The sequence below is a fragment of the Molothrus aeneus genome, chromosome 17, assembly GCF_037042795.1.
Source record: "Molothrus aeneus isolate 106 chromosome 17, BPBGC_Maene_1.0, whole genome shotgun sequence".
Lineage (NCBI taxonomy): Eukaryota > Metazoa > Chordata > Aves > Passeriformes > Icteridae > Molothrus > Molothrus aeneus.
In genome coordinates this window covers 7,337,315-7,349,349 of record NC_089662.1, presented here as the reverse complement: position 1 = coordinate 7,349,349, position 12,035 = coordinate 7,337,315, and the positions used below count along the sequence as shown (strand labels likewise).

The following is a 12,035-nucleotide window of genomic DNA, read 5'->3' as shown; positions in this document are numbered from 1 at the left end:
GCTGGGGCTTTACCGCAGTGCTGAGCTGTGTCCCATCCATGACCGCAGCCCTGACCTGGGGCTGTGGGTGGCAGAGCCCCTTGTGCAGTGGAAGGGTGGGTTGGAGGGCCAGGGGCTGGTGGAAGAATTATAGCCTGGTGGGAGGACAGCAACCCATGCTGCCCCATCCTGCTTGTCCTCTAGCTTGGCCAGGTCCTCACCCAAGCCCCAGCACTGCCATGCCTGCCACGGGATTCCCAGCAGCAGAGTGACAAAGGGGAAGGGTCCTGCAGCCCCATGGACAGTGGGGACCCCTGCAAGGCACTGGGGGGTTCCTGTGGTTGGCACAGCAGGGCAGTGGGTGGGCAGGGCAGTGGTGGGCAGCTGTGTGAGGGGCCCCGAGAGCCCACGACCCCCTGAGCCACCTGCTCCTGCCACCACGCCTCCCCACTAAGACTGGGATTATCCCACAGGTTGTATCCGTCATTAAATACCGACTAATAACGCTCTCAGGATATTAAATATGTAACAAACCCGCTTAGCGCTGGCCAGGACAGGAAGGCGAAGGTCACCGGTGCTAATGAGCCCGGCCACATCCCTGGATCCCTGCAGGCCCTGGTGACAGCAGAAGGTCCCAGGGTGAGGTGCCAGCACTCAGAGGTCCCATGCCCCTGCACTACCCCGTGGCCAGAGCCTGAGCAGCACCTGGAGCTCCCAACATACAGCAGCCAGAGCTCTGGTCCCATCCATCCCACAGTGGGCTGATGGTGTGCTCTGGGCAGCCACAGGTGTGGAAACCTCAAGCCAGCCAGGACACTGGTGCTGCTGGCTGGGACCAGCCCTGGCCTTGGCCCTGCAGTGGCCCCATAACCTTGTCCCCACGGGACTCGTCCAGCCCTAATCAGCACCGTGGATCTGCTTGATTAGATAATGGGGCTGTAATCTAGGAAAGCGCCTGCGGATTGCGCGCAGCACCCTGACCCTGCACAGCACAGCTGGAGAGGGAGGGCCCCGCCGGCCGCCGGCACAGCAGGCGGACACAGCTGGAACCGACCGAGCCACAAACCGAGCCACAGCCCTGCAGGCACAGCCACACACCACGCACAGGCAAGGCTGGTGTGAAGGCAGCGGGACAGAGCCACAGCTGGGACAGCCCCATCAGCCGCAGCCACCTCGGGGGAGGTGTGAGGCCACCCACTGCTCACTGCCCTGGTGGTCCAACCCTAGGCAGGTAAATCAGCCTAGGGTTAGGGATGGTCCCAAGGAAAAAGCTGTGGAGGCAGCCATGTTGTGGCAGTTTTGTGCTCACCTTGGGATGCCTTTTGCAGCTGCAGTGTGCCTGGAGCTCAGGGCTTTCTGCTTTAAAAACCCTAACACTAGGCGTAACCCTAACCCTAGGCAGGTAAATCAGCCTGGGGTTAGGGATGGTCCCAAGGAAAAAGCTGTGGAGGTAGCCATGTCGTGGCAGTTTTGCAGCCCTGGTGTCATCACCCTACCCTGCATGAGGGCAGGGAGAGCCCCACAGAGATCACCCTGTCCCCGAGGGGCTCAGGCTTCACAGGGGCTCTCACTGAGCCAGGGTGGTTCCTGGCCTTTTCCCCCTCCGTGGATAATCAGTTTAATGCAGGAGCAGAGAACTAAATCTCTGCGATTAGCTGTTATAATCACATGTAAATAGGCCCAGACAAGCCGCTCAGGAGGGTGGTGTGTGGCTCGGGACAGAGTTACACGGGATTTAGGCTGTTTACCACTCGATTAATTTCATGACTCCAGCCCCCAGCCCACCGCTGTCCCAGCTGCCTGGCTCGCTGCTCAGGAGTCAAGGTCACTCGGGCGGGAGGCAGCTGATAGCCCGGAGTGTCTGCCAGCAGCCAGTGGCACAGCACAGTGCTGGGCACAGTGCTGAGGGCCTCAGCTCCAGGGCCATGCTGAGGCTGGGCTATCACATCCCTGGCCCCTGGACCCCCAAGCAGGCACACACATGGCTCTCCATCCCTTTTTATTCATAAGCATAGTCAAAGCTTGAGAATGTCACAGCTGAATCCTCCAACAACCACCAGCGGATTAACACAAGAGTCCATTCCTCTTCAGAAGAAAAATAGAGCATCTTCTGCCGCCTTCTCCTTGGGTTCCCTCCAGTCCAGAGCCCTGCTGCTGCCTGCCTGCAGGCTGGAGATACCACAGGAGGGCTGGCTGCTGGCACACTGGGACCACTGGCCCCATGGCTGCGGGGAGCAGTGGCTGTGGCTGCACACACCTCATCTCTGACACTGCACCACACACAGTTGTGCCCAGCCCTATGGCTTCCCCAGGACCCCCATGTGCTGAGCAGACGCTGATCCATGCCTGCCCACACAGACAGTTCAGGAAAAGGGGTTTCAGACCATCCAGTGCAACAGGCAAAGAGACTGTCCACACAAGGGCTGCTCCTGTGGCTCCTGAGCAGTCTCTGGGGGGAGGTGCAGGACCCCCATGGCACAGGGCTGAGCGGCAGGGTGGCCCTGGCTGTATCTGTGCCACCACGGCTCAGCTGTGTCCCTCGCAGCCCCGGCACAATAAGGCAACTGCTGGCTGGGGTGGCTGCTGCCAGTGCACGGTGCAGGGTGCACTGCTAGTCCGACAGCGTGATCACATCGTAGTGGATGCCTGGCTGCAGCTGCTGCATCTGCTCTGCTGCTGCCTCGGTGGTGAAAACGCCCTGGGCCTGGGCCATGGCCGCATCCGCCACTGCTGCAGGGGAGGGGGGTCAGTGCTGCCTCCCACCGAGGGCAGGGGGAGCCACTGCCTACTCAGGGCTCCCCCCTCCATGTTCCTCACCTGTCCCTGGGAAGGGACAAAAGGCCACCCTGCCCGTGTGGGGCTCCAGCAGGGAGCCCAGCTCTGCTTTCCCCTGTTCCACAACTGACATGCAGGGAGCAGCAAATATCCTTGGACACCATGGCTGGCAGCAAAACAGTGATCGAGCCTGGTCTTCCCAGCCCTCCCACCGAAGACTGCTGCACAACTTGCTGCCAACCCCAACAGGACTGGCACCCTCCTAAACCTGGGAGGACAGACCCTTCTGGCACAGGGCTGTGCTAGTACCTGAGACAGCCGAGTGTGCTGCTGCTTCCAGCTGTGCCTGGGTGACAAGCTGCTGCTCCGGTGACACAGGCATGTACTGGATCTACAGAGGGGAGAACAGGGAATGCCTGAGGGGAGGATTCCTCCTGGAGCTGCTCTAACCATGGCTGCTGCACTCAGGCACGAGCCATGAGCTCCCCCTATTTCACATATCCCTGTCCACCTGCAGGCTCAGACCCTCCAGCTCCTGCCACCAGGCCTGGCTCCTTACCTGTGACTCCGGGAGGAACTGGCCACCCTGCTCATACTGGATGTGGGTGATCTGACCATCCTGTACCTGGGGACAAACAGTGAGGCTGTGGTAGGGTCTGAGGGTGTCCAGGCCCCCAACAATGCTGTGACCCAGAGTAAGCGAGAGGGAGCAGGAGGGGGTCCAGCCTCACACATGACACCCCATGAGCCCCACCCACCATGTGATAGGAGCAGATAGTCTGAAGCTCACCTGGATGTGATGTCCCTCCGGGACAACAACATACTCTTGGGGAAGCAAGTGTGGGACACCTTCCTGGGCAATAATGTACTGAACCTGCAAACATGGGAATTCAGACCTAGAAAAAATGTCACCACTTCCCACCCCCCATCACAACAGCTGGATCTGGTCTATCTCCTGTGCCTCTTTCTACCACCCCAGTGCCTTCAGCTCTGCCTGTGGAGCCCTGCTCTCTCCCACTGCTGCCAGCTCTTCCCACTAGAGTCTCCCATCCGTGGGCCATGTCCCCTCACCTGGTTGTCAGCAGTCACTAAGTGCTGTACTGTCTGTCCGTCAGCAGTCGTGATCTCCTGGATGTAGGCTGCCTCCTCCTGCAGTGTCAGCAAATTCCCAATGTGGTTAGGGGGGCTGGACCTGACCACAGCCCCCCAGGAAGCCTCCACTGTGAGGAGCAGCCACACATGAGCTGAGGCCAAGGGACCCAACTCACCTGGCTGGTGACACTCTGCTCCTGTGCAACAAGGATGTGCTCCTGCCCCAGGGCCTGCTGCAGCCGCTCAGGAGCCAGCACGGCCTGGCCAGCCTGCAGAGCTGCTGCAACACAGAGAGGGAACTGGTGGGGATGCTGCTGGGGACACTGCCAGGGCTACCAATGGCCTCGCTCCCCTGTGGCCACTGCCTGACACCTGCCCCAGTGAAAAGCACGAGGCAGTCTCTGGGCTGTGCTCACACAAGGTCAGAGCTAAACAACCAGGGGCAGAACACACCCTCCATATCAGAACCTCAACTCTGCTTCCAGTGTGAGCTGCTCCCACATGTACTGATCTACCAGGACCTGTCTGGAGGGAACAGAGGCCCCCTTCATTCTGCACAGTTGCCTGTGCCCAGCCCCTTGGTCTCTGTCTCCATTAGCAATCCCAACTGCAGGAGGGTCCTGCTGGCCCTTCAGCCCCGCCTGACCCACAAGCTGGGTGAATCCTGCATGGGGCTCTGAATGTAGGATACCCACAGGTCAGCCCCGGTCCCGGGGACATGTCTTACTGTGTAGGGTGGCTAGGGTGTCCTCATTGCTGTTCAGGATGATGGTCTGCTGGGCAGCAGCTGGCCCTGGCCTTTTGCCCTCTGAGCTGTGCAAACGCTGTGTGTGGAACTTGAGGTGCCCATTACGGTTGAACCTATGGAGAGGCAGAGTGAGGTGGAGTGTGCCACAGGCAGCACAGGATCCTGTGCTCTCAGCAGGACACGGGCCCCATAAGCACATCCTACAACATGGCCTGTCCCCTCTCCCAGCATGTTCCCATCAGTGCCCAGGGACTGAACCCTCCTATGCAGAGGTTCTTTGGAGACAAAGTTGGGTCCACCTGCAGCAGGAACCATTCCCAAGGGCACTGTCCCCTCTAATGGGCTGATGCTGGGGAAGGTTTGGGGCAGACAGCTCTGCCAAGACTCTATCTCCTCTTGAGCCTTGTGGAGCTCTGTGGGATCCATCAAAGCAGTATCAGCCCAGCTCCACCACTCACCTCTGCCCACAGACCTGGCAGGCGAAGGGCTTCTCATTGGTGTGGGTCAGCATGTGCCTGCGCAGGTCCTTCTTGTTCTTGGAGGCAAAGCTGCAGTGGGGGCACTTGTGTGGCCGGAGGTTGGCATGTTGAACCATGTGGCTCTGGGGCAGAAGGACAAGTGCTGGGTCAGATACCCCTGCTTCTCCAAACCCCTTGTTCCCAGGGCTGCTCTGCACCAGGAAACTTACCCGGACCTCTGGCCAGAGAGTGGCAGTGAAGGGACAGTCGGGACACTTGAAAGTGCTGGGCCCAATGTGGGCTCTCTTGTGACTCTCCATCTCCGCTCTCCCTGTGAACATGGCTGTGCAAATCTTGCATGAAAACTTTTTGGCCGTGGAAATCTTGCATGAGAGCTTCTTGGCTGTGGAAACCTTGCATGTGAGCTTCTTGGCCATGCCTTGGAGTGCAGGCCACTTGATCTTTGGGGACGACACTTCGTGCCCCTCGGATGCTGGGGACAAAGACGAGTCGCTCTGGGCCAGACTGGTGACACACTGCACCACGGGCCACTTGATGCCGGCAGGCTCTGCCTCCTGGCCCTCCGCAGGTGAGGAAAAGGCAGCATCCCCGCTGAGGGGCTGCAAGAGAAACACCAGTCACATCTGCTGCCACAGCTGCTCGGGATGGGGAGGAGGCTCAGATCCTTACCTCCATGGCCTGGAACTGGCTCCCTGGGACACTGGATGACATGATGTAGTGATTGCTATGGTCCTTCAGTGCCTCCTCTGTCATCACAGCTCCGCTCACCACAACTGTGTGGGAGGTCTCCACAGGACTCTCCTCCTCACTGCTGGAGAGCACCAGGTCAGGGATGGTCTGCCTCCTCCTCCTCACCACTAAAGCCTCCCGACTAGAAGCCAGAAGTGCCTCCCTCTCCCCACTCCTCCCATACAGCTGACCTGTACAGCGTGGCAGGAGCCTGGATCTCCTCACTGATGGGTGCAATGATGCTGTACTCTGCTGCTCCACTGAAGGGGATGGTGATCTGCTGCAGCTCTGAGCCACTCAGGCTCGCTTCCCCATAAGCCTCCTGCACAAGTGTCTGCCCAGGCTCTGCCATGTGCAGCATCACCAGCTTTTGCTGCTGCTCCTTAGAATCCACCTTTGCCTCCTCCTCCTCCTGTGCCTGCAGCTCACAGGGGGCTGGTGCTTCTCCTGGATCATCTGGCTTCACCACTGCCACCTGTATAATACAGCAGCTCAGCCAAGGGGGCAAGGCTCTGCGAGACACCCCTGCAGCAGAACAGGGCTGGGAAGCTTCCTTGTGCCAGCCCCCAGCAGGCCTGGCTCCCCTTGACTCTGCCTACCTGCAGCGAGCTGGTGGCCAGCTCCCGCTGGGTGCTCATGTTCAGCAGGAGATCCAGGGCCGTCTGCGTGGCCAGCTCTGCTGATCCAGCCACATCTGGAGGAGTCAGATAGGAAGGGTCAGGCAGGAGCTCATCTACCTCCTTCCTCATCCCACCCTCTTCCCAAGTGCTCACTTGCCTTGTTCATAGATGATGGTGGCCCCTTCCAGGGAACCTTGCGAGAGAACAGAGGGCTCTGCACCTGCAACAGCCTGGACCGTGTGGCAAGTGATGGGGCCGAGAGGTGCCTGTGTGAGAGAGAGTGCTGACAGCGCAGTGGGCAGCGAGCACCAGGAGGAGCTGGGACGAGGCCTGGCACTCACCGGTGGGCTGGCCTCTGGCTCAGCCGGTGCCTGCACCTGGCTGTGCTGCTGCTTCAGCTCCTCGATCTGCTGCAGGGTGAAGAAGGGGCGGCGGCGGCAGGGCGGCTCCTCGGGGTGCCTCTGTGCCCACTCCTCGAAGGAGTCGGCATGGCGGCACTGCACGTGCAGGCGCAGGTTCTTCTTGTGCTTGGTGGTGAAGTGGCAGAACTCGCAAGCAAACGGCTTCCCTCCTGCAGGGCCCGGGAGGGGGAGTCAGGCAGGAGGTCCCAGGGGATGGGAGGGAGAGCAGGCAGACTCTGACTGTCTCTGGGAGAAGGGGGTGCAGGGCATCAGTCAAACAAGTTCTCTCACCTGTGTGCTTGACTGCCATGTGCGAGACCAGGAAGTCCTCCCGGAAGGTGGAATATTTGCAGACGCTGCACTTGTAGGGCTTGTCATTCATATGTGACAGCTGGTGGTTCAGCAGGACCTTCTTGTCCTCGCAGACATAGTCACAGAACTCACACTTGAACCTGCCAGGACAAAGCCACCTGTGACACCTTCTGAGGGGAGCAGGACACAGACTCTGCCCAGGCACACCGGGCTCCTACCTGCGGTTGGCAATGGCCTGGATGTGTGTTAACAGGTGCATCTTGAAGGTGTAACGCTTCTTAAAGGACTTCCCGCACTGGTGAAACAAAGTGAAGCAGCACTCACCCCCCGCTCTTCCTCACCTGCTGCCAGCCCCTCTCCAGGCTGCCCCCCCTTACCTTATCACACATGTGTGGTTTCTCTGTACTGTGCGTCTTCATGTGCTGTGTAAGCCTCTTCTGCATGGGGTAAACACGGTTGCAGACAGGGCACGGGAAGGAGTTCAGCTTTGGTGGCTGGATGGAGAGCATAAAGATGAGATCACCTGGATGAGCTCACCAGTTTCTTTACTCTCTCCCCACTGGATGACCTGGGTTGCCTTTTCTCAGGAGATCCAGAAACAATGCCCCCAACAAGGCACTGAGATTTTGTGAAGACCCATATGTGCCTCTTCCCATATAACGTGCTGAGATTCAAGTCAACAGAGTATTCAAACTCACCGGATCAGCTCTCTTCTTCCTGAAAAGTAAGAAAAGCCCCTTGTGTCAGCCACACCCCAAGACCAAGCTTCCTTATACCCAGACACCAAAACTCTCCATTTTGGAAAGGGTCAGGGGACGGGGCAGCCATGGCCACCCTCCCAGGATAGGAAGAACAGTGTCAGTGCTGTTCAGTCCCCAGGACTGTGCTGCCCTCACCTGTCCCTGCTGTGCACTGTAGAGTGTCGAATGACATCCTTCTTGTACACGCTGGTGTAATTGCACTCCTCGCACTTGTAGGGCTTGCTGCCCACATGGTTGAACATGTGCTCCTGTAAGAGGCAGACCAGGGCCATGAGACCTGGGGCTGCCGGGCAGCCTGTGGGTTTGAGGCAGGGCAGATAAAGCTCACCTTGAGGGAGGACCAGCGCCGGGAGCGGTAGCTGCACTGAAGACACTTGAAGAGCTGTGGGTCATTGGCCTCGTGTGAGTTGACGTGGAAGCGCAGGTCATCGTGTGTGAGGAACCGTGAGCCGCAGATCCGACACAGGTAGGGCCGCATCAGGGGCTTGGGGGACTTGTAGTAATACCTGCAGGAACAGGAGCAGGGCTCAGAGCTGCAGTGGCAAACGGGCTGGACCAGCCCTGGGCACAGGCCAGAGGGCCCAGCACACCCCTCACCTGCGCCCCATGTACTTGCGGTATTTCTTGCCCAGGAAACGGCGGGAGGGCCGCCCGCGCCGCCGGGGGATGACGTCTGCATCCTCGGCACCGGTGTTGGAAGAAGGGTCCTTGTTCTCAGAGTCAGACTGGCTGATACCGGGCTCTGCCAGGTTCTCACCAGGCCCATTCTCCAGGCCGGAGGAACTGGCTGCTTCTGAGTTCTGCAGCTCCCGGCTTGGTGTGCTCTGGGATGTCACCAAGGGCTCCACCTCCCCTCCTGCTGCACAGAACACAGCACAGCTCCATCACATTCTCGCTGTGGCTCCAGGAGAACCACCCCCTGCTTCACCCCTGAACAGGGCTGCTGCCTCCCAGCTCCCTCACCTTCCGGCAAGTCCTGAGACACATTCTCCAGACGAAGCAGCTTGCGGGGTCTCCCTGGGCGCCGGCGTGGCCTCTCCTCGCTGGAGGTGGCGACAGTGCAGCCATACTTGGGCAGTCGCCCCCGGGGCTCATCCTCAGCTGGGTTGTAGTCACTGTCCTCTGCAGACAAGTGCCCCAAAACATCAGAAAAGATGATGGGAAAAGACTAAGATACATAAGATGTGGAGAGGTGAGTCCTACCTTCAGGATCATCAATAGCACCAGCATCCATAATATCATCATCTTCTTCTTCTGCAGCCTCCTCATCCTCATTCTTTGGAACAGCTCCCACCTTTCGTGGTCGTCCTTTCTTCAAAGCCAGAGCTGAACCCACTGCCACAGAGAACAGGGTGAAAGTTCTTTACCAGACTGTGCCAGAACAGGCCCTTGTGCTCCAGCTCCTCCCTTGTTTCTTCCCGGGAGAGAGCAGAGCCTGTCTGCAGTGAGATGAATTTCCCTGAGCCCTTGGCACACACCTGGCTGGAAGTGACGCTCTTTCATGTGGTTAATCAGTGTTTTCTTAGACACACTCTTGTACTGACACATCTTGCACTTGAACTGCTGCACCACCACCACTTCCATCATCTCTTCCAGGGTCTCCAAGTCTGGCTGGTCCAGCTCCTCCCCACCATCTGCCTCCTGCGCTTGGTTTGGCTGTGCAGGCAGCTCCAGCACTTCCAACTGCCTGGAAGACTCTGAAGGGCCGGGCTGGTCAAGGCACGTGGAGGTAGGTCCATCACCAACAGCCTCTATTGCCAAGCTATTGGCTAGAGCAGAAGTGGCCATCTGGGACACCATGGGGGCACCTGAAACACCAAAACCCACTCAGCCAAGACCCTCATCTGCATCCAAGGCTGCATCCGCACAAGGGGCACAGTGCTGAACACAAGCTCAGGAACAGGCTCCCAACAGGACTGTGGTACAAGCACCATGGCTGATACAGCTGGGACACCCACTCCAGGCCCTGCTCCAGTGGCACAAGGTTCAGAGGCACGGATGGCTACCATGGACAGCCCAGGGAGCTCCCTCACCATCATCAGGGCCTTGCAGAATAAGGTACTGCGTGGTCTCTGCCCTTCCATCCTCTGCGCTGGTCACGGCGATGCAGCCTGGAAGGGAGAGGAGAGCAGAGTGGTGACTGCCAGATCCAGAGCTGGAGAGTCACTGGGGCTCCCTGAGGCTCTACCAGCTCAGACAGAAGCCTGAAGGTGGGAGGAGTGTCTGGCTCTGGGGTGGAGCCTGCCCTGGGCTGAAGGAGCAGCTGGACAGAAGGAAGGCTGTCAAGCAACATGAGCTCCTCACCAAACCCTTGAGTCGCTACAGCAAAGCAAGAGAAAACCCTGCTGACCAGCTGGACTCAATGATCTTAGAGATTTTTTTTCCAGCCTTAATAATTCCATGTCCATACTTCCCCCACCTCCTGAGGTCTGGTGTAGTGGCTCCCTCCCCAGCCCACCCAGCCATCTCCACACGGGAGCACACACTCACTCTGGATGATGTCAGGCCCAATTGTGGACTCGATGATTTTGTCAATGGCAGAACCCAGGTCGGAGGAAGTGGATGCAGTGGAGTCTGACACAACTATGGCTCCATCGGTGATGACACTGGAGTGCACCAGGACCTGTGGGGACTCTGACACCATGATGGACTGGCTCACAGTGGAGACACTGGAGACCAAGGTGGATTGGGCAATAGAGGATGAGTCTGGCAGGTAAATCCTTGGAATGGCATCTGTGCTGGAACTGCTCTCTGAGACCTCTTCCTGGCAGATAAAAAGAGTCCAGAAGAGCTCAGGTGAGAGACCTTTGCCAGCCCAAGCCCTTGGGGCTGCCAGCTTATGCAAATGACCGGAGTATCACTGCAAGATTTCCAGGAAAGGCATCAGAGCAAATCCTTTGGTACTGACAAAAACCTGGAGCTGCAGGACTGCTCTTGCTACCAAGGGGAGTTCTGCTCCTCGGACTGACAAGCAGATGCTGGACCAGAGGTGTAACAGTGCCTGCCAAGGCCGCAAAGCTCAGTCTGTCAGAAATGTCTACAGAAACTCCTAGAACCCAGAACCGCGGCTGCCCTCCCTGCCACCCCATCCTTCCCACAGGCACCTACCAAGGAGACTCCGCTGCTGTCAGAGCTCTGCCCCACGCAGGAGTCAGCGGCCCGGGAGAGGAGCCCGTGCCCCGCGGCCGCATCGCTGCTGTCCGCCGACGCGGCCACCGAGCTCCCGACGCCCAGCCCGCTCTCGGTGGGCTCCTCCCGCGCCGCCTGCGAGCTCGCGTCGCTGCTGCTCTCCACCGCATTCTCCTCCATGCCCGCCCTGCCGGGGCCCGCTACGCTCGACCTGCGGGAGGACCGCCGCCGTCAGGGCCGCCGTTCGCTTGCCGCCGTCCCCGTCCCCCGCGGGGGTCCGGGCTGGGCGGGCCCGGGAGCCGCCGCGGGCCCATTCCCGGCGGTCCGAGCATCCTCACGGGGGTCCCGGCGCCACCTGGCGCCCCCGGTCCCGTCATGCCCCGCGGCCCCACCCGGCGTTTGGCCGCCATCTTGCCGCGGGGTCCCCCCCGCCGCCTCCGCGCGCGCGCACACGGCGGGGCGGCCCCGGTGCCGCCGGGGCGGGGGAGACGCCGCCACGCCGGGGCGAGGGGGTCCCGCCGCCGCCGCCCGCCCGCCGACCTGCGCCCTCACCTGGTCCACCGCGGCCCCGCCGCGCCCCCGCCGGCGCCGGCACCACGGCGGCCGCCATGCCCCCCCGCCCTCTTGCCGCGCAGCGATATGGCGGCGCTGGCCCCACGCCGGAACTACTTACGGCCGGCCAGCCCCTGCCCCGCCTACAGCGCACGCCGCGGCGGAGATGCACTCCGCGCCCCGGCCGCCGCCACAGGCGCCTCCTGGGGCCGCCCGCCTCCCGCGGGAGGAGAGAGGCCTCGTCGCCCCGCCGGGGACTACTTTCCCCGCGGAAGGTTCGGCGGTGGTGGGGCGTGCGTCATGGCGTCAGGAAGCGGCGCCCGGGCCCTGAGCGTCGGCGTCGCGCCGGGTTGCGCTGGTCACGTGACGGGAGGGCGGAAGTGGCGGCGGGATTGGGCCGGGAGCGGGCGCTCGGTGCGGGCACAGCGTCCTCTCCTCTCCCTCCTTTTCCCGCCCCG

General features: G+C 60.5%; 1 protein-coding gene across 14 annotated transcripts; it reads right to left on the bottom strand.

Annotated features, from left to right (window-relative positions):
• Nucleotides 1-1,965: 1,965 nt before the first annotated feature.
• On the bottom strand, nt 1,966-11,638 carry ZNF335 (zinc finger protein 335). Of its 14 annotated transcripts, none has more exons than XM_066561647.1 (28): nt 11,578-11,638; nt 11,005-11,236; nt 10,387-10,660; nt 9,930-10,007; nt 9,375-9,704; nt 9,100-9,231; nt 8,860-9,018; nt 8,494-8,755; nt 8,225-8,402; nt 8,032-8,144; nt 7,834-7,852; nt 7,513-7,629; nt 7,354-7,430; nt 7,115-7,275; nt 6,764-6,993; nt 6,580-6,688; nt 6,402-6,496; nt 5,994-6,277; nt 5,743-5,884; nt 5,283-5,672; nt 5,053-5,195; nt 4,574-4,707; nt 4,023-4,123; nt 3,826-3,903; nt 3,545-3,628; nt 3,314-3,379; nt 3,064-3,145; nt 1,966-2,148 (listed from the first exon to the last, which is right to left on the bottom strand). In XM_066561647.1, exons 2-28 carry the CDS (start codon nt 11,203-11,205, stop codon nt 1,979-1,981), a joined length of 4,209 nt encoding a protein of 1,402 aa, XP_066417744.1. In that variant the 5' UTR covers nt 11,206-11,236; nt 11,578-11,638; the 3' UTR covers nt 1,966-1,978. The 14 variants fall into 14 exon arrangements, with proteins under 14 accessions (XP_066417744.1, XP_066417751.1, XP_066417740.1 ...); XM_066561654.1 differs by having other exon boundaries at nt 1,966-2,706; nt 4,023-4,126; nt 11,578-11,637; XM_066561643.1 differs by having other exon boundaries at nt 4,023-4,126; nt 11,578-11,637.
• Between the last annotated feature and the right edge of the window lie 397 nt (nt 11,639-12,035).

Bases quoted from the DNA above. Each gene is read 5' to 3' on its own strand.
- ZNF335 (XM_066561643.1), bottom strand. From the start codon at position 11,205: ATGGAGGAGAATGCGGTGGAGAGCAGCAGCGACGCGAGCTCGCAGGCG. The intron at 5,673-5,742 runs GTAAGGATCTGA...TTTCTCTTGCAG, and splicing joins GCCAGTTCCAGGCCATGGAG to CCCCTCAGCGGGGATGCTGC. The intron at 3,629-3,825 runs GTGAGGGGACAT...CCATGTTTGCAG, and splicing joins TAGTGACTGCTGACAACCAG to GTTCAGTACATTATTGCCCA.